General features: G+C 40.4%; 1 protein-coding gene across 2 annotated transcripts in view; it reads right to left on the bottom strand.

The window, feature by feature from the left end:
* The window catches only part of LOC307029087 (G2/M phase-specific E3 ubiquitin-protein ligase-like), a 39,789-nt gene that overhangs the window by 703 nt on the left and 16,483 nt on the right, over positions 1-22,603 (bottom strand). The window contains exons 1-3 of one of the 2 annotated variants that reach the window (XR_013805218.1): positions 1,019-6,898; positions 410-910; positions 63-277 (exon numbers count right to left, since the gene is read on the bottom strand). Coding sequence is in view for 1 of the 2 variants with exons in the window: in XM_079664695.1 (XP_079520821.1) it covers positions 63-277; positions 410-582 (388 nt within the window). In the remaining variant the exon portion in view is untranslated. Of the gene's footprint in view, positions 1-62; positions 278-409; positions 911-1,018; positions 6,899-22,603 lie in introns of those variants that run through there. The other variant, XM_079664695.1, reaches the window with a different exon arrangement.

Genomic DNA, 22,603 nt, shown 5'->3' with positions numbered 1-22,603 from the left:
TCAACACCGGAACTTTTTATAATCTGTGTGTATAAAAATCAGACAAGAGCAAATTGACTAACCTTCACAATCGAGAAGATAGTCTGCCCAGTAACTCATAGCTTTCTCTTCCTGAGCCCTTCTGTTGCTTCCCTGTTGACTAAATTCAGGCTGGAACAGATTTTCCATCTCTGCAGCAGACAGCTTCACATCGGCATGACAGAGAGCAGGGGTCAGGACCGTCGGATGCTGCTGCAGAGCTTTCAGAAACTGCAAACTTTCAAGTCCAGCCTTGAATCTAAAATACAATTAAAAGATGCATGCAAAGATACATGTGCATCATGTAGAAGTAAGTAAGCAAGAAAATGGGACAACAGCAGCACGTTTTTCATAATTATTTTAGCAATAACAATGAAATACAAAAACCTACCTTTCGATTGCAGTGTTGTTCCTGTGGATTATGTACCACTTCAGGTAATCCTCTACTATCATTTTTTTTTCTTCACATGACCTGACATGTTTGAAGCACCCAGCAGTCTGCAACATGGCACTGTTCCGTATCATCAAGTCCTGAAGGATCTCCACTGAGGATGAATTCTGAATCTAAAAGAAGAGATAACAGAGTCCCACACATTTCAAATATGACACGTAATTATAAAAATTTTTAATGACAGAAGTATATCTTGAAAGAATGGTTTAAGTGGACAAAACTCTCTCTTTACCTATTCTAGAATTTCACACCCTTCTCATACCTCTTGTAGGACTTTCCCTATCTCCTCATCTGTAATGTCTCCGACAGATGCCTTGAAACTGCTCTGCCCTGAGATGTAGCTGACCAGATCCTCTGACAGAAAATTAGGACCAGGTCCACCATGCACAATGGACACAGCAATCATCTTCCCTGCTAAATAATACTCATCCTCTCTGATAGCTGTCCAAGATAATGCAGAATAAAGAAATATTAAATCAGTTTCCATATTTTTAAACACTGCAAGGTTGAAATATGGGTTCTTTTAAAACATTATACACAAAACAGAACCTGTTGAATTGTAGACCAGGTAGCGGCTCTCCACTGGTCTATCAAATATGGGCCGTTTGTTCAGCTCTTTCATGAGAATGGAGAGGAATTCTCTCTTGGGGCCACTTGTATCGAGACCTTCCTCAAACCATCCTTCATCGTCAGAGAATTTCACCAGGATGTCTTTCTTTTCTGAGAATGTTGCTCTTTTGAATCCTCTGACTGCTCCATCCCAGATGTTCGAGCGACAGATGTTAAATCTGCTGACAGCTCGATGGTCAATCTCTAGGGCCAGGTTTGCAGTTATCTCAGAAAGTGATTGCTGGTCCACCCTGTCATCAGATAAATTATGACCATGTTAAATGTTAACTGCATCCACTTGCCATTGTTTCTACACGGACCACTATTGCGGTAAGCATGTTGTAACTTCCGGTTGTTGTTGTCATCTCCGGGTATCCCGTGTGCCTGTTCTGTTGCTGATAGCTTATTATCTTAACTTAATCGATCGTTTTAAAACTCTTGATCACGGCAACTGCCTGACGTTGTAATCACACGTTACTACAGCTTAAGCACTCACAACTCTCCTTCTCTTAACGACTGTAACTCCACAGTTGCCTACACTCTTTTTGGGTTTGCTAACGGTAGCTACTTTAGCTTGATAGCTAGCCATGGCTCTTTCCCCACCCTCGGGTGCTATTTCCTGCTCTAACTGTCTCATGTTTGGTTACTTCCCTACCTCCTTTACTGGTACCGATACATGTGTTAAATGTAGTATAGTTGTTAGATTGGAGGCGGGAATCATAGCCATAGAAGCCCGGCTCCGCCTCTTAGAAAATAACTCAGCTACAGTAAAGCCCATGTTAGCCGGTGCAGACCGGCAAAAGGTAGCTCCTCTTAGCCGTCCCCCGGCAACTCCCGAGCAGCAGGGAGATTGGGTGACTGTTCAGAAGGGGCATAACGCGAAACCCGCAGGTCCCCACCAACCCGTTCACGTATCTAACAGATATTCCCCACTCAGCGAGACACCCGCTGAGAAGCCAACTCTGGTTATTGGTAGCTCTATTATGAGACACGTGAATTTAGAGACCGAAGCCTCCACAGTCACATGCATTCCGGGGGCCAGAGCGGGCGACGTTGAGGCGCATCTTAAACTGCTGGCTAAAAATAAACGTAAATACAGTAGGATTGTTATTCACGTCGGTGGTAATGATGTTCGTTTACGCCAATCAGAATGCACCAAACTTAATGTGGCGTCGGTGTGTAGTTATGCTTAAACAATGTCGGACACCGTAATCTTCTCTGGTCCCCTCCCCAATCTGATCAATGATGACATGTATAGCCGCATGTCATCATTTCAGCGCTGGTTGTCTTGGTGGTGCCCAGCAAACAATGTGGGCTTCGTAAATAATTGGACAGCCTTCTGGGGAAAACCTGGTCTGATTAAGAGAGACGGCATTCATCCTACTTTGGAAGGTGCAAATCTCATTTCGGCAAACATTTCAGGGCTTTGTGGACTTAATCCATGACAAACTGGAGTTGAGACCAGGAGGCAGAGTCGCAGTCTTACACGCTTCTCTGCGCTCTCTCCTAGGCAGTCATCCATAGGAATCCCGAACCCGATAAAATACCCAATATTAACGGTGTGTGTGTCTGCCCAAGGACAATTTAAGGTAAAACCTAATAGAGGTGTCATACATAATAACCTAATAAAAGTAAATGTAACAACTACTACAGTGCAAAAAAACAGGAAGATTAAATGTGGTCTCTTAAACATAAGATCTCTAGCATCTAAAGCAATATTGGTAAATGATTTAATATCAGATTATAATATTGATATATGGTGTCTCACTGAAACTTGGTTGAGACATGAAGAATATGTCAGCATAAATGAGGCCACTCCACCCAGCCATATCAATACTCATATTGCCCGAGGAACGGGCCGAGGAGGTGGAGTTGCAGCAATCTTTGACTCAAGTTTACTTATCAATCCTAAACAAAAGTTAAATTATACCTCCTTTGAAAGCCTCGTTTTTAGTCTTACGCATCCGACCTGGAAAACTTTGCAGCCAATCTTATTTGTTACAGTGTACCGTGCACCAGGTCCTTATTCAGTATTCTTATCAGAATTCTCTGAGTTTTTATCAACTTTGGTACTTAAAACAGATAAAGTAATTATCGTAGGTGACTTTAATATTCATGTTGACGATGATAAAAATAGCCTTACTGTTGCATTTAACTCTATATTAGATTCTGTTGGTTTCTGTCAGAGTGTAAATAAACCAACCCACTGCTATAATCACACTCTCAACCTTGTTCTTACTTATGGTATTGAAATTGAAAAACTATTAGTCGAACCGCATAATCCTGCTTTATCCGACCATTTCTTAGTAACTTTTGAAATACTGTTACTAGACTACAAAGCATTAGTCAAAAGCTCCTGCAGCAGAAACCTATCTGTTAGTGCTATAGCCAAATTTAAGGAAGAGATTCCACCAATACTTAACTCGATAGCATGTCTGCATGTAAGGGAGGAAACTTATACAAAATGTACACCACCCCAAATTGATCATGTTGTTGATAGTGCTACAGATGCGCTGCGAATAAAATTAGACTCTGTTGCTCCTTTGAAAAAGAAGAAAATAAACCGACATAGATTAGCTCCATGGCTTAATGCCGAAACCCGCAAAATAAAGCAAAAGTCGAGACGACTTGAAAGGATATGGCGTTCCACTAAACTTGAAGAATCTCGTTTAATTTGGCATATTACTCTCAATGAATATAAGAAAGCACTACGTAAAGCGAGAGCAGCCTACTACTCTTCATTAATAGATGAGAATAAGAATAATGCAAGATTTCTTTTCAGCACTGTAGCCAGGCTGACAGAGAGCCACAGCTCGACTGAGCCTTCTATTCCCATAGCACTCAGTAGTAATGATTTGATGTGCTTTTTTAACGATAAAATTGTTACTCTTAGAAACTAAATCAATGACCTCTTGCCTTTGACCAGTATAGTTTTATCAACAGCTCCCGGAAACGTAAGTTCTAATATTAAACTTGATAGTAAACTAGAATGCTTTTCAGCCATAAACCTTGAACCATTAAATTCAATGATTCTCTCTTCTAAACCATCAACGTGTATCTTAGACCTGATTCCAACTAAGCTGTTAAAAGAAGTTTTTCCATTAATTAGCACTTCTTTATTAAATATTATGAATATGTCTTTATTATCAGGCTATGTTCCACAATCATTCAAAGTAGCAGTGATAAAACCGCTTCTTAAAAAGCACAACCTCGATCCAGAGGTTTTAGCCAACTATAGACCTATTTCTAATCTTCCGTTCCTCTCAAAGATTCTTGAGAAAGCAGTCGCAAAACAGCTGTGTGATTACTTAAAAAACTATGATTTATTTGAAGATTTTCAGTCTGGCTTTAGAACACAACATAGCACAGAGACAGCTCTGGTTAAAGTCACAAATGACATTCTAATAGCCTTAGACAAGGGACTTGTCTCTATTCTTGTCTTGCTCGATCTTAGTGCTGCATTTGATACTATCGACCATGATATCCTATTGCAAAGACTAGAGCACGTAGTTGGCATACAGGGAACTGCTTTAGGCTGGTTTAGGTCCTATTTATCTGAATGCTCTCAGTTTGTACGTGTCAACGATGAATCTTCCATGCAAACCAAAGTTAGCCATGGAGTGCCACAGGGCTCAGTGCTTGGACCCATTTTGTTCACACTATATATGCTTCCGTTAGGCAATATTATAAGGAATAATTCTGTAAACTTTCATTGTTATGCGGATGATACTCAACTATATTTATCAATCAAGCCTGATGAAATTAATCATCTAAATAAAATTCAAGACTGCCTCAAGGACTTAAAAACGTGGATGACCTTACATTTTTTTATGTTAAACACGACCAAAACTGAAGTTATTGTACTTGGCCCGAAGAATCTACGAAACAAATTATCTAAAGATATACTAACTATGGATGGCATTAATTTGGCCTCCAGTGAGACTGTAAGGAATCTTGGTGTTATATTTGATCAGGATTTATCCTTTAACACCCACATAAAATCAATTTTAAGGACCGCCTACTTCCATCTACGTAACATTGCAAAAATCAGGCATATCTTGCCTCAAAACGATGCAGAGAAACTAGTCCATGCATTTGTTACTTCAAGGCTGGATTATTGTAACTCCTTATTATCAGGGTGTACCAAGAAGTCAGTCAAGTCGCTTCAGCTGATTCAAAATGCTGCAGCTCTTGTACTAAGTACTTTCGGATATGGCTTGCGGATTGTACGTGTGTGTGTGTGTGTGTGTGTGTGTGTGTGTGTGTGTGTGTGTGTGTGTGTGTGTGTGTGTGTGTGTGTGTGAGTCTAGATTTAAAACGGTTCAAGCTGCACGGATAAATCGAGCAGAATCAAACAGTTTTCACAGACAAGCAAACAACTTGAAAATAGCTTTCTGCAGTTTTGATCAAAGCTATGTTCTACTAACATTATACACTACACACATAATCTGCTCCCACACACAAAATAACGTCATTTAAAGTCATAAATACGGCAGCGACAGATATTATCTACATCCTGTGTAACTTTAACATTATAAACTTACCCATAAGTTGTTTCCTGGAGATCCCCCAGCCTTCTTCTTCTCTCGCATAAAAAAACGCATGTGCAATAATAGTCCCCGGTAATTCACTTCCGTTGTATCCGTTTTATTTTTATTTGCACGACGTTTCTGTTTCTTTTTATTTGCAGCGTTCTTTTATTTGCAGCACCCTGGCCTCTCAGGGCCACCGTAGATTGGCTTTAGATGAGAGAAATTACAAGTACGAATCGGGTGAGCGTCAGGGGAGTCTCAAAAAACCCACACACGAATGCACATCGATCCATGCACAGAAAGTGGTTTGTGTTTGCAGGTTCAGGGTATTTAAACGGAAAACAAATATGTGTGGATCAAAAATACAAATGTAAAACTTTGTTCTGTGTTTGGATTTTATTTACATGTATATGAAACGGAACAGATTTGTGTGTGCATTGAAAAACACAAGTGTGGATCCGGAAATACAAGTGTGAATCCTTTTGCGGATCATGAAATACAAGTGTGAATCCTTCTGTGTGCATGTGTGTATTATGAGACTGTTCTGAGCCCATATATGCTAGGGGGTGCAAGGAATAGTCCAAGTAATGGGGGAGTTTTATACAATGTGCCTTGGGCGAATATTTACAGAAGTCACGGCGATCTCTCAGCCTCTCAGGAAAGCTGTGATCCGAAGAGGTTTTTTCCATATTTATATCAATCACTTTCCCTCTGTTATCACAGAGCTATTCTAATCCAAGCACCTTTCAAATTGCAGCTTAATAAAATGTTTTGAAGAGGATCTATATTCCTGTCTGTGTCTGCAATCCTAAGGCAACTTTCTAATTTGAACAAAGTCTTCAATGTTCTTCCCTAATTTGATATACAGTCATATGATCATAATTACAAAAATATTTTGTTTTATATTTATGTAAATATGGTCATATGACTGTATTTTAAAACATAGTGCATTTAAGCTCTAAGAAACTATTTGGGCTGGGTAGTGCTCTAGCTTAGGGCCAATAGGAGACCTCAATGTATTATTTCCCCTCCTCTCCATTAGCATTCTGTGCAACTAGTGTGACTAGTGCGCACTTGGGACCCACTATTACTACTAGTGAACATGTTAAGCCTCACTAGTTCACTAGTTGAATTTAAATGTATCTTACTAGTTAACTAGTAAAGGGCAAAGGGTTCACCAGTTAACGTGTAGACATTTTGAGCCCCACTAGTTAACTAGTAAGGTCAAAAGAGGCGTCAACTAGTTCACTTTTTGCCTTTACTAGTTAACTAGTGAGTGATTCTGGATGCTACTAGTTAATTAGTGCAGAACAATGTATGCCACTAGTTAACTAGTTCTGCTTTTTTTTTCTAACTAGTTAACATGTCAGAGCTTTTGCAGCGCACTAGTTAACTTGTAAAACTTTTAGTGTCACTACTACGGTCAGAGGGCCACTAGTTCATCAAAAAGCCTACAAGTAGGGACTTTGGTGCTACTAGTGCTGCTCCTGTTTTCACCCATGCTAACTTCACATGGAAGTTGCATACACGTTATCCTGACGAGACCTCAGATCATCTTCGTAAATATCTATCAAACTATAGATCGTACAACTCCACTGGACGTGGATTCTAAAAGTACAATATACACTTCTCGCTAGAAATCTAATCAAAAAGCATTTTAATGGCCAAACTATTCTACAATTTAGGATTTTCCAGAGAGGGTTATTTGTGAATAAACAAATAAACGGGAGCATGTTGTTTCTTACACGACCACTAGAGGTGCTACACTTTAAAACGTTGCTATGGGTCGTAATCTAAGCTGTTTAAACAATCTACCTATTTGGTCGTTTTTTTGTAGGAGGACAGGCTGCTATCATGACCTAAATATTCTCCAAACAAATGGTTACCAAAACTATTCTAATCTGAGCTTTTGCCCTGCCATGATCTTATTATTTTTTTTAATGTGTCCTAATTCGGGTTGGTGTTGAACTTGGCCACTTCTTGTAAATCCCTGACAGTAAAATGCTTGCTGGGCACATTGCGGCAGACTATGGCACCAGGTAAAAACAATGAGTATTGGACTTTGTTGGTGCAGTGGGAATGATGGGAGGAAGAAGGTGATGCTGGCACAGGCATGGGTCACGTTGCCCCTGGTATTCTCACAGAAGGTGGCTGGCCTAATGATGAGGAAGATTGCTTCTCTGTAAATGGCTGCCAAGTTGAAGTTGGATAGGGGTGAGGCGTCTTTGAGAGAGTGTGTACGTCAGGGGGTTGTTAGATGCCTTGGTATCTGGCCCCACATCAGAGAAATAGATTGGCAGACAATATCCGCCCAATCCATGCACTCCCACACATTCACACAACCGGCATATGCACACATGCTATAACTGGATTTTGTTTATATAACTTACGAATATAATTGGAATGCAAACTGGACATATGGATGCATTAAGATTTTCTTTCTCAGTCTTTTAATTTATTTTTTCTGTGGGACGTCCATGTATTTTAAATGAAATAAGTGAAGGAAGTTGTCAAAGCGTGTGCTGCCCCATTGGACATTTACTGAAATCTAATTTTCTATTATTTCTTGGATATCACTAACAGTGTGTGAAAATGAAAGGTCAGATAAACGGTTCAGCAAACCTCAAATCTTCAACATGAATGTATTAACATAACCTCAAGGGTGGTTGCTGTTAAACCAGTTTTAATAGAGTTGTACATTTTACTCAAACTTGGATAAGAAAGGTTGCCTTGCCTTGCGTTACATAAAAAAATGACTAGAAGATGAGCTGATGAATGAAAAACCCATACAAAGTTGTTAATCCACTAAAGAATGTTGACATGAGTGTAAATCTGCATTTAGGCACATCAGTGCTTTGTGCTGAATGCTAACGACTGTATGCTAACATAACATATGTGACTTGCTCTATTGAAATCAGTCGCATTGACCCGAAGATACATTTTGAGTTGTATACACCTGGATAAATAAAGGTTTGAAATGAAATGAAATACACTGTTGGAAAGAGGAGATAGCTAGCTTTCTAATAGGCGCTTTCACACCAAGTACTTTTCCCAGGAATAGTTCCCAGAACTTGTATTTCCTGGAACTATCTAGTAAATCACCTACACACCGGAATAAGTCCCTGAGGAAGCCGCTGACTCTTCCTCTTCTTCTTCCTCTTCCTCTTCTTCTTCTTGTTTACTGGCGGGCCGCAAACAACTTCACGGCGTATACTGCCATACGAAGTCCCTGGCCGGAAGTCCCCGGAGATGGGGACTGGCTTCAGATTAAATCACCAGAAGCGGCGACACCTCCTCATCACTCCACCGCTCCCATGTTTTCGTTTGTGTTGCCATAAGTTAGTCTCTCTCCGTTGGTGCGCTAGGCTATTGCTAATAATGCTGATGCGAGCAAAGAAAAAGGCGGCTTCACAAAAAGAATTCTGAGTTTTACGGGGCGTGGTTTGCAATTTGCCCAGCCAATCAGATATTGGAACTTTTTTCTCCCCAGGAAAGTCCCTGCTCTCTAGCAGGGACTAAAAAGGGGTGAAAAGGTTTGCCAAAAAAAGTTCAAGTTCCAGATCTTTTTGGTGTGAACGCAAAATCCCAGGAACTATCGGATCTATTCCTGGGAAAAGTACTCCGGTGGGAAAGCGCCCAATGATATCAGGATTGTTTTTGTACTCCAAATATTAAGCAAAATATGTCACATTATATAATGACTGTCACTGAGTCATCATTTTGAGAAAAAGGCCTTCAAAGTTTCCTCTTCTCTGAAATCCATCGATCTGATTGATTATTAGCGGCTAATAAATGATCAAAGTAGTACGGAGGGAAAATATTTTCGTTTGGATTACTGGTCTGGGGGAAGCTCGCGAGTGTGTGTGTGTGTGTGTGTGTGTGTGCTTGTGTATGTGTGTATTGTGTTTGTTTCCCGGGGAAAACACTCACAAGAAACACCGGCTGTTGTTGGGCCTGCTGTGACGTCAAGTTACTCCATTCTCCGCTTGTAATTGTGCCGTTACAAGCTTCAAAGTTGTATTTATCATCTGAATTTGCTGAAACAAGTTTAATATTCTGAAAGCCAAGACTTTGTTTATTTGAAATGAGAGGGGCTACAAGCTACAAGAGGGCCCGCTAAAGTAACTCAACGAGAGAGTAATGTCAAATGACAGTACAATTGACCAATCATATCTTCCCTCTAAATGGGTGTACTTTATTTTCGCGGACTTTATTACAAGTTCCGCCCGCTGTTAGGCCTTTCGCGATAATCAATAAATTGATTTATCGTACGATAAATAAATATGGACTCGATAACTTTTCTGAGCTCGATAAATTGCCGTTTACATAAGGATGTGACCAGCATTTTAGCCAGGCGCACGCTGTGGCCACCAGGCGCGCGCTGTGGCCGCCAGATCAGGACACTCCGCGTGCACGTACAGCAGCGTAGCAGCCAAATTATAATATAGCGACAAACGGGAGACAACGTGTGACTTACTCACGGGGAATTAAATAAAGTGAAATGCAATTGGTTACAAAACCTAACATCACATCTCGATTCTCCGGTGTGGCATTATTTTGGATTCAAGTCAAATCAACGAGGCGAACCAACGGACTTGAATGAGCCGGGCGGTGTGTCGCATTTGTTTAAAAAAGGTAGCGACAAAAGCAGGCAATACCACGCATTTTAAACTACACCTAAAACACAACCAACTCATTACGTTTTCCCAGCTGGTAGCAAACAAGGCTCTGGAGATGGAGAGCCCCCACCTTCCTGACAGTTTACAATCAAAGATGCATTTGCCCGACAATGCAAACATGTTGGTGTTCCTTGCTCGAAAACTTCGAAAAACAGATTTGCATATGACCTGTTTAGGCATCTGGGTCTTTGACAGTGGACTCACTGTACACTTGACTCTTGTTTTATGGAGGGTTTTTTTGATTGTGAGACAATGTGTGCTCACATTTATTTATATACATATATATTTATATATATATATATATATATATATATATATAGAGCTCTGTTTCCCAGCCTGAGTCTATTTAATTTATTGTTTTGGTTGTCTGTGATTTCATTAATTTATTATAATTTCATTAATTTGTTTTATTTATTATATATAATTTATAATATTATTTCACATTTCATTTGCAATGTTGATTTTTCAATAAAAAGTTATGTTTGAAAGGATGTACGCGTGTTATTATTATATTTGATCATTATGTCAGTGGTCTAAAATGATCGGTGCCGACAAATGTATCATCCAACAAAATGTATTATCGTGACAGGCCAACCCGCTGTGAAGTTGATGCGTGTGTGTTATAGACTGGTGCACAGTGACGCGTCCTAAAACCCGGAAGTAAGCTGCGCATGGGTTACCTCGACAAAAAGCAATGGGATTTCTCCATAGGATTTTGGAAAATAGCTTGAAATAAGGTCTTTGGAAAACAAACCTGTTAGATGAATGCACGTTTTGTTCAGCCAGATAATATCTACACGTCTACCCTACTTTTATAATGTTCTAATCATAAATCTAATCGATAGATTTATGATTAGCATAATAGCATGGAGTAAAAACTCCACATGTAGCTCACAATAGGAAGTTGTCTTGACTTTCTTACTTACTAGAAATACTCATTTGGTAAAGCATGTGTAGGCACGACATGATACGGGCACAAAACCTGTTCATGGTTTAACCATAAACTACCAAGGCTCTTGCTGATCCTTACATTTTTTGGACAATTTCAGCATCAGGCAGGTCAACATTACTCCTCGTTCTCAGGAACAGCAAGGCTATGTTCTCTCATGAGCTCATCGAACATTATGATGAAGTACTAGTGAGCTAGTAGGGCAAAGTCAATTTAATGTCTCGAATGAGCGATTCAGACATTTGCACTCTCAAATACAGCTTGTTTTGGTATAGAATCGTGCACTATACAGAGTCCTAAAGATTAAGCATTTTACCACTTCCTGTCGCCTTGACTCGAAGTTGATTTATATTTACGTGTTTTTGGTTAAGCTTAGGAGATATGACAGTAAAAACTCCACTTGTGAATGTCCCAAGCTTCTACGTGTCGTAAAAATGCACTGTAAAAACTGTTGCTTTGGTAAAACTTAAAAAATATGTGTCAAGTGGTTCCAAGCCATTTTAAGAGTTTAGTCAACTTTTGCATTTTTTGAGTTGGTGAAACATACTTTTTTTTGTTTTCCTCTACTCAAGAATGTGTTAATTTGCTAAAACTTAAAAAATATGTGTCAAGTGGTTCCAAGCAATTATACGAGTTGGGTAAACTCACTAATGTGATTTTTGTGAAAAGACGAGTTGAGCCTACAATTAAAAGCCAAGATATTAAGTGTTACGAATGCAAATAAAAATCTGCTGAAGGGGTAAGATAATAATAATGACCGTAATAAAAATATTAACAATAATGAAGAAATGATAAAGTGTTGGAAACTACCCACTCATAAAAACAAGAAGGTAAAGTTTTGATATGCAGTTCTGCCTGGCCAGAGTGGATCAGCTACAGCGACAAATTGAACAGGAGAAGGAGAACTTTGACAGCGTCTACGATGGAACCCAGGCTTTGGTTGGCCCTCCACGTGGCCGTGGAGCTCAAGGAGACGTTCATGCACGGTACAGGGAGCTCCACTGCAGCGTAATTGACAGCCTGCTAACCCAGATTGCCAACTGCTTCAGTGACCACAAAAAGCTGGAATTCTTGGCCCTTCTGGACCCGCAACAGTTCGGGCATTACTGTAACTATTTCCCAACTGCTGCCTTGAACAGTTTGATGGAGAGCTATGGCGGATATTTCGAGCAGCCTCAACTGGACACGGAACTCACAGTGATATACGGCATGTCTGACTTTTTGGGGAAAAGCCCAGCCGACATTCATCAGTTTCTCCTCAAAAAAGGACTGAGTGAAAGCATGAAACAAGTGTACACCCTCTCATGCATCATCAACTGTCAGACTTGGCCTTAATTTCGATCGAGAAGGAATTGCTGATTGCTTTAAAAGCAAAGGATCGGCTGCATGACAACGCCATTAAATTCTTCATAAAAAAGGACAGGAGGATGGACTTTGTGTTTAGGTGATTTGATCATCAAAGGCAGGCCTAAGTGATTTTAAATGTGGGCCGCCGTTTAATTGTTACTTGGCTGTGGGTGCCTGTCATGATGTGTTTATATAAATGGTGTTGTTTGGTGTGTCATTGATGCGTTCTGCACCCCGGGCCGTTATGCGTTTTTTTGATATTCCGCTGAAGTATACGCTGTGACGTAATAACTTTTTTTCAAGGGAAGGGGTGGTCAGAAGGCCTAGGTAGAAAAGTCACGGCTCTCCACTGTAGATCGTGATCGTTGTTCTCGAACCCAGGAGGAAGTTAAAAAGAGACAATGTAGTCCCGATAAAGTTCAAAATGGGTAATTTAATGAAGTAGCGTGGTTTTGAAACAGACAGAGCAAACCACACACGGCGCCGTGTCGGGAGGAGGAAGGAGAGAGGCCGATTCTCCATGCAGCGTCTGTATACTGTATGCGATTCCTGGCTTCTCTTCTCATTAGCTGCTTCGACGATGGGGGGGGGGGGGTCTTCCTCCCCCTCGTTCTTCTGTGTTTGATATCGCGTAAATAAGAGGATTTAGAGGTTGTGTGTTCATTGTATAACTCCACACGCCTTTTATCCTCATATTCTCATTCATGACTTTTTATTTAATTCATTTTAATGGCTCTAATCATTGATAACGTGAAGCCGGAAGTGACGTCATGTAAACAACGGGGTTGTCTTTCAATAAAGCTTCTTGAAATACACTGTACATTCATTAAATATTCAGCTATAATAACATCTCGCCATCAATAAATGTTGTGTTAAAGTCAGTGTGTTTTAGTGTGCAACACTACGTGTCATTTTCACCTCAAATTCACTTTTTCTCAAAAACGTAAGATTAGCCACATGCTAATGCTAACCGGAGTTGAAGAATTTTCAGAATAAAAGTTTTAAAGGTGACCTATCATGCGAAATGCACTTTGGTACGTCTTTTATACATGAATATGTGTCCCCGGTGTTCCAGGGAACTCACCAAGTGTCAGAAAACACAACCCTCTCTATTTTCGTCCATACCCAAATCTCTAAAAAAGGGGCTGCAACGGATCTGATACAGACTGATACAGATTTGAACACTTCTATGACGTCACAGAAGTGGCGCTACGGCTATTGGGCCAACTCCACCAATCAGGAGGAGACAGCAACGGACATTGCCGTTCGAAAGCACTGGAGACGCTGTAGTACATATGCCAGGCCTGTAGATGGTGCTGTTCTCACAGAATCAGCCCATGCAAAGACAGTGTTAAATTGAGCGAAATGAGGAGTGGCTAAAATGCATGATCTGTTTGGTATTTTGAAAAATAAAAAGTATAAATATGCCTTATATAGGTATGGTCCTACACTATATTATTCAAATATAGCATGATAGGTCCACTTTAAGTTAAGAGTGTGTGTGAACTTCCGGTTTTTCAGAATAAAACAGCTTTAATTAAAACCGTAATATTTAATCTAAATTACGCCATATAAACATTGATTTTAAGTTCTTACACCACTGACGTGGAGATAATCCTTTTGAACTAAATGTGTTCAGTATTACAAAAATATTGGCCACAAAGCTTATTTTGTGCAATATACCTAAATCCAAGGGGGAACATTGAATTCCTTTTTTGGAAATGGAGTCAATACGATGCAAACTTCCAGGTCGGCCTACACAATGACCTCATCACTGCACCACCCTATTTTTTGGATAATTTTAACTTTGCAGTTCATGTGTAAAAGGAGCTGTAGATTAGCATTGAAGTTCAACAGAAAAAAGTTGAAAAAGAATATGAATGCTTTTTATTTACCTGTGGTTCAGGTAAGAAATGTTGCTTATTGCTTGGGCAACCAGCTTTTGTGTCAGTCCCTTGAATTAAAAGAATATACAACAATCACTGAGCAATAATTGGTCAGTGATTGCATGTTATTCCTAAGAGGTTGCATGTAAAACATTTGCAGGATCACAAAGAGAACAAAAGGGACAGCAATGTCTTCTCTGAACATTTGATATATTACAGACGGACAGAAAAAGTTTGAATTTGTTGCATCATCTTTATTGGCAGCCATAGAGCCTGTTGATCCTCACGATGTCCCAGTAGGACATGCCCTTTCTCTGGCCGATCTGGACGTTGGGGTTTGGGATGGGGGTGATGGAGTCCTTCCCCCGCTGGTTGGAGAAGGCAGCGGATCAGCGCGACCCTTGATGTTACCTTGGACTTGACTTCTTCAAGGTGTTGTTTGAAGGGCAGTGTCCCATCCAGACGCACGCCGAGGTACTTCGGGGATTGCTGGACTTCCAGACGTTTGTTATTGATGCGCAACTCAAGTTCCCTCCTAGCTTCTCTGGTGCTAAGATGGTATGCCGCTGCTACTGTCTTTCCGATGTTGAGCTGTAGAAGCCACCTTTGAAAGTATGCTACCAGGGTGCCCATGTCGTCGTTAAGGCCATCTTCCATCGCCTTCCATGTTGGTCGTTTCAGCATGATGGCTAGATCGTCTGCATAGCCGTACTTTCTGGATGATGTGTGAGGTAGGTTGTATACATATATGTTGAACAGCATCGGCGAGAGCATGTCTCTCCAAGTGTGTTGGTGTGAGTGCATGTGTAGATATTTGTCATTTCAAAATTTATTTTTTACTAATTTTGACTAATTTTGTTTGATATTGAATTTTTCATTTTCGGGTTTCTAAAAATATATGATTTGCAAAACTGTACTCTTAATATAATGTGACCCCAAATAAATAAATAATTAAAAAAAATAAAAATAAGAAAATGAACAAGATATGATGTGAACGCAAAGTGACAATGGGGGTCCCCTGGAATTATTGACTATTGAGGCTAGTAGCACATGGGAAGAAACTGTTTTGATGGTGCATGTTTTAGGTTGTGATAGACAGCAGCCTCCTGCACCTGCATTGTTAAGTTTAATAGACTTACAATACAAACATCAATTTTTAGCCTTGACCCCACACCAATATCAGCACTGCACCACTGCTAGCTTCTCATTGGCTTGTTAACTTAACTTGTCTTGGCACGAAAACTGTTTTCTATGAAGTTGCCTTCTAATAATAGGGGGGAAAATTGTAAATGTTCTCTGTTTAACAATTCTTCATGGTTACTGTATGAACATGGACCAGTTTGACGCCCGTTACAAAGAAGTTAAAGGAAACGTCATTTTCTCCCTTTGACCTTTTTTTCATATCTCCACATTCAGCAAGTTTACGCTTATTTGACAAATGTAATTTAATTGAATTAAACTATAAAGGCATTCCACACTTAATATAAAAATATTTAATAATTAATTTAATAATGTAATTGAATCAATCTCTGCTTTTGCTTTCTGTCCCTGCCTGATGGACATCATTAAGAAGAAAGGTTTCACTAGTCAACTGCCAATTATGTAAGTTATCGTAATGCTAACGCTAAGAAAAATATATTGTGCGGCAACTGTGTTTTGTATCATTTTTAATAAAAGTGTAATCCAAGTATTGTATTGATAGTGAATTATGTATATTTGTCTTGAAGGAAAAAAAGCCTGAAACTAAACTGGAATAATAAGTCATTTTAACCATATTTTCACAAATCAAAGCTCAAGTAAATGAACTGGTCACTGAATAGTTTCCTTATCCACTATCGTATTTATGTCAATAAATACGACTGAATAGTAGATTATTTTTTTATTACAAGTAAAAACAATTAATGTTTCTACAAAAACTTGAAAGATCTTGAAGCTTTCTGTGCCTTCATTGACATAACATTGTACTGCATACTACATGCTATTAATTTAATGTTTAATGTACTGCATACAGCATCTCAAATGTAAATATGAACTATGCTATTACCAGCAGATTGCTCCCACTGACATATACTGAAGCAATATGTCTTCTGTGCATCACATAACTGTATTGATTCAAACCTTCCGAGCTACCGTTAAATGGAAATGATTCATCAAAAATCTTAATTTAACATCTGACAGTCAATTATTGAAATCATGCAATCAGCACTCCTATAAAGACGGTGTTTCTCAATGTCGAGTACGCTTGCTTGGTAGCATATGTCTTCCGAGTCACTTGCTTCAGAAGCAAGGCAAGAATAGTTCCTGTCATTCGGAAAACGAAGAGTGGAATAGGCGAGCAAGTGTGCAGGTGTGCGTCAAGTGAGAGGCCCCATACAGTGGACTGGTAGCTGGCGAGGTGTTTTTTGAGCAAGGAACCGAAGGCCCAACAGAGTGGAAAACTGAATATCCCCTTGGGGATTGATATAGGGTCACCTTATCTTATCTTCTTTAGAAAGCACACTTGAAACACATTTAATTTAAAGAGCCTGTGACACGAACCCAATAACTGTTGTGCAATGAAATAGTGGGCTACTAGTAATCTCGAACCGTCAGTTTAAAAAAGAAAAAGCGATACCGTTCCGATAAATATCAATAATTTCGAACATCGCGGGAAAATTCCTTCGACTCATTTTGAGGTTTTGGGGGAAGCCGGAAGTGACGTCAATGTGGGAACGCTTCACTGTGCGGTGAGAGAGCCAAACACGGACAAAGTGTGTTGTCATGCGTAGAAATGGTGAATTACTGAGTTTAGGCACGTTAATAACATTTTAATGAAGTTGACTACAGTATATTCATATTTGTCAGTGCTTTCATGTCAATTCGGCGAACATAAACATAAATGATCGTGGTGAAGATGATGATTAAATTAGGATTAAAAATCGGTAGTGAGAGCTGCTGAATTTCCTCCCGTCGGATGTGATATAAAAACAAATCGATTATTTTTGTAAACTCAAGTGGATGAAACTACATTTATTAGTGCTTTCATGTCAATTCGGCGAACATATGATACATTAAATGATCGTGAGGCTGATGATTTAAAAATCTTTTGTTTGAGCCGGTCTGCATTTCCTGAGGAGAAAACAAACCTTAGCTTTTTGTAGTTGCAGTCAATGGTGTAGTGGGCGTTGGACGCCGTAACCCCACTTATTTGAAGCATGATTTCTTTTTTTAATAGTCTAATACATCTAAAATCATTGCCAGTGTTATCAGTTGCAAGTGTGTGTTTGTTGTAATAATGACGAAAACATAATAGACAGATTTCACAGTAATTATAATAAAAACGTAGCTCAAGCATTTATGCAACTTGATTTGAAGCGTGTGTGTGTGAGGGGCAGAACTGTGTGTGTAGGGTGACCAGGTGTCCCGCACTGTGCGGGACTGCACACACAGCATTTTTATTATTTGTCCCGCGTCCCACACATTGAGACTATGTCCCGCATTTGAGTGATAGTCGCGCAGAAAGGCCGGATCGGTTCGCTGACAGCCGGTACCGCCCTTTATTATTATATTGTCTAAACGGCATCCGTTGACAGTTCACGAGCGCGTCCATAGTGTCTCCCGACGAATCCCGATGGGCCGGTACCGAAGTGGGCCGGTCGGATAAGTCACTAGCACATCCCCCACTCCCCCCGTTGAGAATTTACTAGTGGTACCGAAGTGGGCCGGTCGAGAGTCCCGGCCTGATTTTTTATACCAGTCCACCACTGGCTACATGACCGTATGATCGCCCATATTGACGCACCTAATTCCTAAACTTCTAACAGATACAAAATAAACCGATCCTTCAGCCTCATATGAGCTCTCAGACACGTTCAAAATTAAACTATCATCGCTGTCTGAGCTTGCTGCTGTGTGCGCCATCGTGCGTTTACATGCAGATGCTGGGATCCTGAACGGTGCAGCTGGAGCGCTGTGCCCGCATTGACGTCACCCATAATTTGGCGGGACTTGAAGAATCCCCGAGAAGATCCAGGAAATGGTCAACATTGAAGGGCAGATTAATGGTTATCAAAGTACAAATATCCAAAATCAGTTCAGTAACGGTTTTCAAGGGGACAATATTTACTCAAATTGATGGGTTTGGATGATGGGGGGAAATCGTGTCACAGGCTCTTTAAAGTTGAAGTAGGGCAAAAATGCATATATTGGGCCATCTATTCTGTATGCTCTTTTTATTGGTCTCTCAGCTTTATACTGAGCTGAAACTCACTTTAAAGCTCAGTAAAGCCCAAGTAAATGTGCTGTCTGCACAATGCAAATCACTCAATGCACAAACATAATTAGTTACGTATTTAAATATATGCACTGGGATAACCATCTATGTGTGCCTTCAAATACAACCAAGTCCAAATAGAAAGAGAGACTCTGGTTTTTACTCAACTGTGTAACGTAGCTATTGAAAGATGGAGGACGACTGAAATCAAAGTACACAGGCCTTGCATCCCAAGCATGAATCTGTGGGGATAATGGACCCACTGAATGTAGAGCAGCTAGCAATAAGGTGCGCATGAATAGAGATGGAGTGCGCTCCATGGCCCAATCATAAAGAGGCCCCCATGTGCACGGCCATCATTTCAGCGGGAATTGAAAAACGGATAATACTAGTACTTTCTGCCAGTTTTGGACGCTGTAAAGCAGGGAAATAACACAAACACAACACAATGTAAATCTACGCTGTTGTGTGAATTTCCCTTGACCTCGCCTCCAGTGTATCTGAGGGTGCTTTGCTTTATGAGAGGACCAGACAGATACAGGATGTTGTTTCCGTGCCGTCACAGTGCTTTGTCTCCCCATTGGCATGAATAATAAAGGCTATTCACCTTGTTTATCTTTCAATTCAATATTTACTCCTTGTCAGATGCATTTGGGGGCTTTTCATCATCACCGTCCTCCAAGCGCAACATATTCCTCTATGGCATTTGTCCTTGCTGTTAATGTCTGATGAATAAAGGGTTGGGGGGGTTGAGGGGTGATTCCTGTGCCACAGTTGCCTTGTTCTTCACTGTCTGTTGATGTTTATAGCATCTTCGCTAACGTCACACTTCCTCCCCAAGGATTCCTCCTCTTTCCGGGACTCCCTTTCCTTACCCTCAAGGTACATTTGGGTTTGATTGAATTTGGCAAGGCAAAGTAGGTCATTGGCTTTGACCAGTCTTATGCTTTGTTAGTGTGAAGGTTAAACCTGAGGCGGGTACAAAACCACCAGCAGCTTCGGACGGCTACACCTTTTCTTTCTTCTTTTCCACCACTCTACAGTGTTATGAAAATGTGTTCTCCACCACATCGATAAACAAGAGCACAGATTGTGACACAGTTGTTAAAACACATTTTCGTATTTGGGCCCAAACATACTTTTTTTCCATTAACTAACATTGAGAAAGAGACATTTGTAAAGCAATGTATAACTTTCTCTGAGCTTAATAAAATGCCCATTCCAAACACTTGAATGGCCTGCGCATGCTCTATGTCCCCGTTGCCAAAAGTTCCCTCGAAAATGTAGGTATTTTTATTTCTCGAGGTAGGCCATTTTGGCTTAATGCACCACTGATCAACTTTCAGGAATGAACTGGGCCCCGCCTCCAACGCTGTATCCACATCTATTTATACATTATTGAGATAAACACATAAGCACTGCTTTCATGTTACTATATTTCTTTTAAAAGGCAATCTACATTTACGTTACAAAATGCATCTAATTGAATTTTGTGCTTCCAAATGTCGTTCATTATTATTGTGTCTATGATATGTATGTGTTTTTGTGAATATATAAAATAATAAAGATCCAAGTAAACCAAAAACAAATTGCTACACTTGTATATTATTCTTTAGATTGTTATCGAACAGCCTTTTCAAGTCCAAGGAAAATGACATCTTCCAATACATCTTGCTAAAATGCAAATTCAAATAACTAATCACAGACATTTCTATTAAAAGATGTTACAAAACGTTATTTTTCACAAGTTTCATTTTGATTGCATGTGTGTACTCTTGGTTTTTCAGCTCACATAGACAAGGGAATATTTCAAACAAACCTGGACCTCTGTTGGAAAAGTACTAATCAGGAGTACGACATGAACATCTTCAAGACAACAAATGGACAGCGCTAAGGTCTGACCACTGGCGGCACATATCAAACCCGGGCCGGGGGGCGGGGTCACATGACCGGGCCCTTTAAACCCAATAAAGCTTGACAAAAATATCGGGAGTCCGGGGTGGTAATCTGACGCTCATGCGTAAAAAGTCGCTCAGTCAGTAAGATTACAATTTAAAACAATGTTTGAAAGAAAAGTAACTAAAGAAAAGGTGTAATATTTAAGATTTCGTTTCTGCAAAGGGTATAGAAACAAAATATATATCAGAGATAATAATGATATAATATGACATAAAGTCCGACAAACCACAAGGACAACGAAAACATAGCCTAATAAAATGACTACATTTCTGACACACCATTCACCATGGAAAGCCAGCCGCCACCATGAGAGCACAGCAGTGTAAAATTGGCACGGCGGCCCATACATTCACGTACAAGTAGGCTACTGTCCAAACTAAATTTGAAGTGTACTCACCACTACTTTAAGGGCACTCGGCAAGCCTTGCGCTCCGCGAACTCGTCCACAATCCGCTGTATGTCCAATTTCTTGGCTCGGTCACTTTCGATGGACAGCAAGGCCAGTCCACTCAGTCTCTCCTGTCCCATCGTGCTCCTCAAATAGTTTTTGATGAGTTTTAATTTGGAGAAAGAGCGCTCGGCGGTTGCCACGGTGACAGGAAGAGTCAGAAATAAGATGAAGGCTGTGCAAACCTCACTGAATGTAGATGTTACTGCTGGGTTGTAAACAATGAGCATTTTTACCAGATCCGCGACAGATTTTAGTTTCTTGTATTTGGTCCCTGAAACAGGTTCTGAAAGAAAGCAGCTGGCCAGGGAAGCTGGCGGCGATGTCCCGACTGTAGTGCTCTCTAAGCCGCTGGGCAGCTTGGTGTAAATCCTCATCCTTTGCTTGTAGTAGTGTGTTGGGGTGAATTGCCTCAAACATGTTCACAGTTGCACTTAAGATGGTGAATCTTTGGGACAGTTGCTGGATGATTATATCGAGACATGCATTGAAAACGGTCACCCGAAACTTGCTCTTTGCGTCAGTGAGGCGGCTGTCTTCAGAAAGTTCATCAAAGTGTCTCTTAACTTTCCTGGCCCTGGTTGTTTCAAACTGTGTTTGACTTCCCCATTTAGTAGCCAGGGCAAGAGTGGCGGACTTCGCCTCATCAAATTGTCCCCTATACTCCACCAAAACACTGATGGCATTTTGCAGTAGAGTAGATGCTTTGAGAATATCCGCGTCCTTTGCTTGCAGTAACTGTGAAGCACAATTTATGCTTTCCAAAATCTTGGTCTGCATGTTGACCAAAAATAGAAAGCTACATTTGCTTATGGCATTCTTGAGTGCACTTGCTTCATTGCGCTCATCCTTTTTGTCACTGGTAAGGGATATTTTGACGAGGGCTTTTATAATGTCTCCATATCTGTGCCTTAACGCAACAAGCGCATCATGGCGAGATGACCAGCGAGTGGGACATAAGCGTTTTAATGTGATAGTTCTGCTCTCTGGCGTCATTAACTCACTGAGCAATGCCCATCGTTTGATACTGTGACCAAAAAGGTTGTAGAGCGTCTCTACAGTGTCGTTGAGTGCTCGGTTGAGATTATGAGCAGCGCAATGAACATAGTGGGCAAGGGGCTCCTTCTCGGCTATTCTTGCTTTCACGCTTGAATACACACCACTCATATTAGACGCCCCATCATAGCCCTGTCCGCGACATTTAGACAGATCTAATCCGTTTTTCTCTATAGAACCAAGGATTTTGTTTTCAAGCTCTGAAGCTGATGAACCTTCAGTCACTTCAAACCCCAAAAAGACTTCATTGATCTGTATATCTGTTGCAATATCCATGTCGTTCTTAACAACAGTTATGTAGCGGTAAACCTGACTCAACTGGTCTATCTTTGACACATCTTGCGTTGTGTCCATGATGACGGAATAAAATGGGGCTTCGTTTATTTCATCAACGATGTCAGCTTTCACACGTTGAGA

This window comes from Notothenia rossii (genome assembly GCF_949606895.1).
Source record: "Notothenia rossii genome assembly, chromosome: 2".
Lineage (NCBI taxonomy): Eukaryota > Metazoa > Chordata > Actinopteri > Perciformes > Nototheniidae > Notothenia > Notothenia rossii.
This window is presented reverse-complemented; position numbering and strand designations above follow the sequence as displayed.